The 1,981-nt window shown below is 26.0% G+C and overlaps 1 protein-coding gene across 1 annotated transcript; it reads left to right on the forward strand.

Annotated features, from left to right (window-relative positions):
- The first annotated feature begins 438 nt into the window (after window positions 1-438).
- Window positions 439-1,756, forward strand: LOC127279428 (uncharacterized). Its single transcript, XM_051301775.1, has 3 exons — window positions 439-563; window positions 1,105-1,212; window positions 1,293-1,756. The coding sequence occupies exons 1-3, from the start codon at window positions 510-512 to the stop codon at window positions 1,440-1,442; spliced, it is 312 nt and encodes a 103-aa protein (XP_051157732.1). The 5' UTR covers window positions 439-509; the 3' UTR covers window positions 1,443-1,756.
- The last annotated feature ends 225 nt before the right edge of the window (window positions 1,757-1,981 follow it).

Raw genomic sequence — 1,981 nt, forward strand, 5'->3', positions numbered from 1 at the left:
CTTTGTTTCAGCCAACCAAAATTTGGTTACAATAACCAAAATAACAATTTTGTTGTAAACACTAAATTTTTTTTCTTAGTGAATTTTTAAAATTTGACTTCAAATTCGGATTCAGCGTCGAAAATACCATAAATAACGTATGTGCGATTTAAATCTACTTATTTTTTGTATCTTTTATCAATTTTTTTGTATGTACGTCTATAGACGTATCTAACACTGAAAGCCCACTTTAAAATGTACGTCTATTAATAGACGTACCCTCACACTCAAGGGGTTAAGTATGGTCCTTTAGATAAAGATATGAAAATGTCTTTGGATAATTATTATGAGTAATAATTCATTATTTTGAAGTTTTCCTTGTTAGATATTTTTAACAATTTGAAACATCGTACATCATTTTTTGCTAATTATATGTGAATTATAGGTTTTGTATTTTATTTTATCTTTATTTTAATATTTATTACATTTTTGTCTTTCGAAACGATATAAATATGCTTTAAACTAACGCGATGGAATTAATGCCATTTCGTATATTCGTTGCACATCAAGAGGATAAAAAGAAGGTATGAATTTCTTTTTTATATTGTAAAATTTTTATAATAATTGAGCTGCCAAATCAGAGAAGGGCACATAACTAATATAATTCAAATGGGTTATGTGCCCTTCTTCGATTCGGCAGCATTATTATAATCTGAAAAATGTAAACAGTGAATTTTTAAGAAGTTATAATTCTTAAACAATAAAATGAAAAAAATTTTGATCTTTATGATTTCGAAAGGCAATTTCCTGTTCTTTTGAATGGTGAAAAAATTCAATTTTTTTTAGGTTTAAAATGTATACTTTCAACACAATAATATACATTCAGATTCTTTACAATTAATTTAATAAATAAAATCCATCCTGTCACCAAGAGATATGAGATCCTTGTTGGATTTGTAAAATTGAGAATTAAAAGTGGAGATAAAAAGAAGGAACAAATTATTTTTATGATTATCACTTTCATCAACTATATTTAAATTGTTAATAATTTCTTTCTCCCAGTTTTTAATATTTTTAGTATTTCAATAATTATTTATTTTAAACTTCCTAAAAATTTTATTCCAGATTATGAAAGTTACAATTTTCTGTCTCGTATTCATATTCATCATTGCAACAGTATGTGCTAAACTTAGAGGGCCTTTTGAACCTGGCTGTATTATGCCTACATTCGATGTATGTATTACTTTACTCAATTTTTCTTATTTTAATTTGTATATATATATATAACATGTATATTATTTCTTGATATGCAGTGCAAGTCAAATGATGATTGTTGTGGTGATGGTTGCTGCTATGATCAATTATTCGGTCATCATGGCTTTTGTCGCCAAGTTATTAAAAAATTACGTTGGACCAAAAGATGTCCGAAGAATGGGCCGATAACATGGTCACCCTTGTACTAGAAATCGATTGACCACAATTTGCAACAATTGAAAAGTAACAATTGGTTAATCGTTTTTAATCGTTGGCAATTAGGCTCAAGTTTTGATAATAAATTTCAATAGTTTTCAATCGTCTTAAAAGTTTACAAGTATTGTTTTCAATTGTTTTGAATTGTAAGAGAGACTTATAAAAATATTGTATTGTATTGTATTGTATTGTATTGTATTGTATTGTGTTCTGTATTGTGTTCTGTTAATTATTATATACACTTTTTTTTACACTTTCAATGCTAAAATTTAAAATCAAAGAAAGAAAAAAATATTTGAGTGAAGAAGTTTTTTATTTAAGTATTGTTTTTTTTCATTGCATATGAAATTAATTAAAATTAATAACTTACAAAAATGATTATTTGACATATAATATCGAAACGCAAAATAATTCATAATTATTGAATTTCTATGGTCTGAGGAAGGCGGCAAACCTAGCTGGTGTTTTTAAAATCTATATATATTAATTTTTCGTGCATTTCTTTAATGTCCATTAAGCGAGTATTAATACT

The sequence above is a fragment of the Leptopilina boulardi genome, unplaced genomic scaffold (assembly GCF_019393585.1).
Source record: "Leptopilina boulardi isolate dan_hultmark-lab unplaced genomic scaffold, ZJU_Lbou_2.1 LbouV2_216, whole genome shotgun sequence".
Classification (NCBI taxonomy): domain Eukaryota; kingdom Metazoa; phylum Arthropoda; class Insecta; order Hymenoptera; family Figitidae; genus Leptopilina; species Leptopilina boulardi.

Bases quoted from the DNA above. Each gene is read 5' to 3' on its own strand.
- LOC127279428 (XM_051301775.1), top strand. From the start codon at position 510: ATGGAATTAATGCCATTTCGTATATTCGTTGCACATCAAGAGGATAAA. The intron at 564-1,104 runs GTATGAATTTCT...ATTTTATTCCAG, and splicing joins ATCAAGAGGATAAAAAGAAG to ATTATGAAAGTTACAATTTT. The intron at 1,213-1,292 runs GTATGTATTACT...CTTGATATGCAG, and splicing joins GTATTATGCCTACATTCGAT to TGCAAGTCAAATGATGATTG.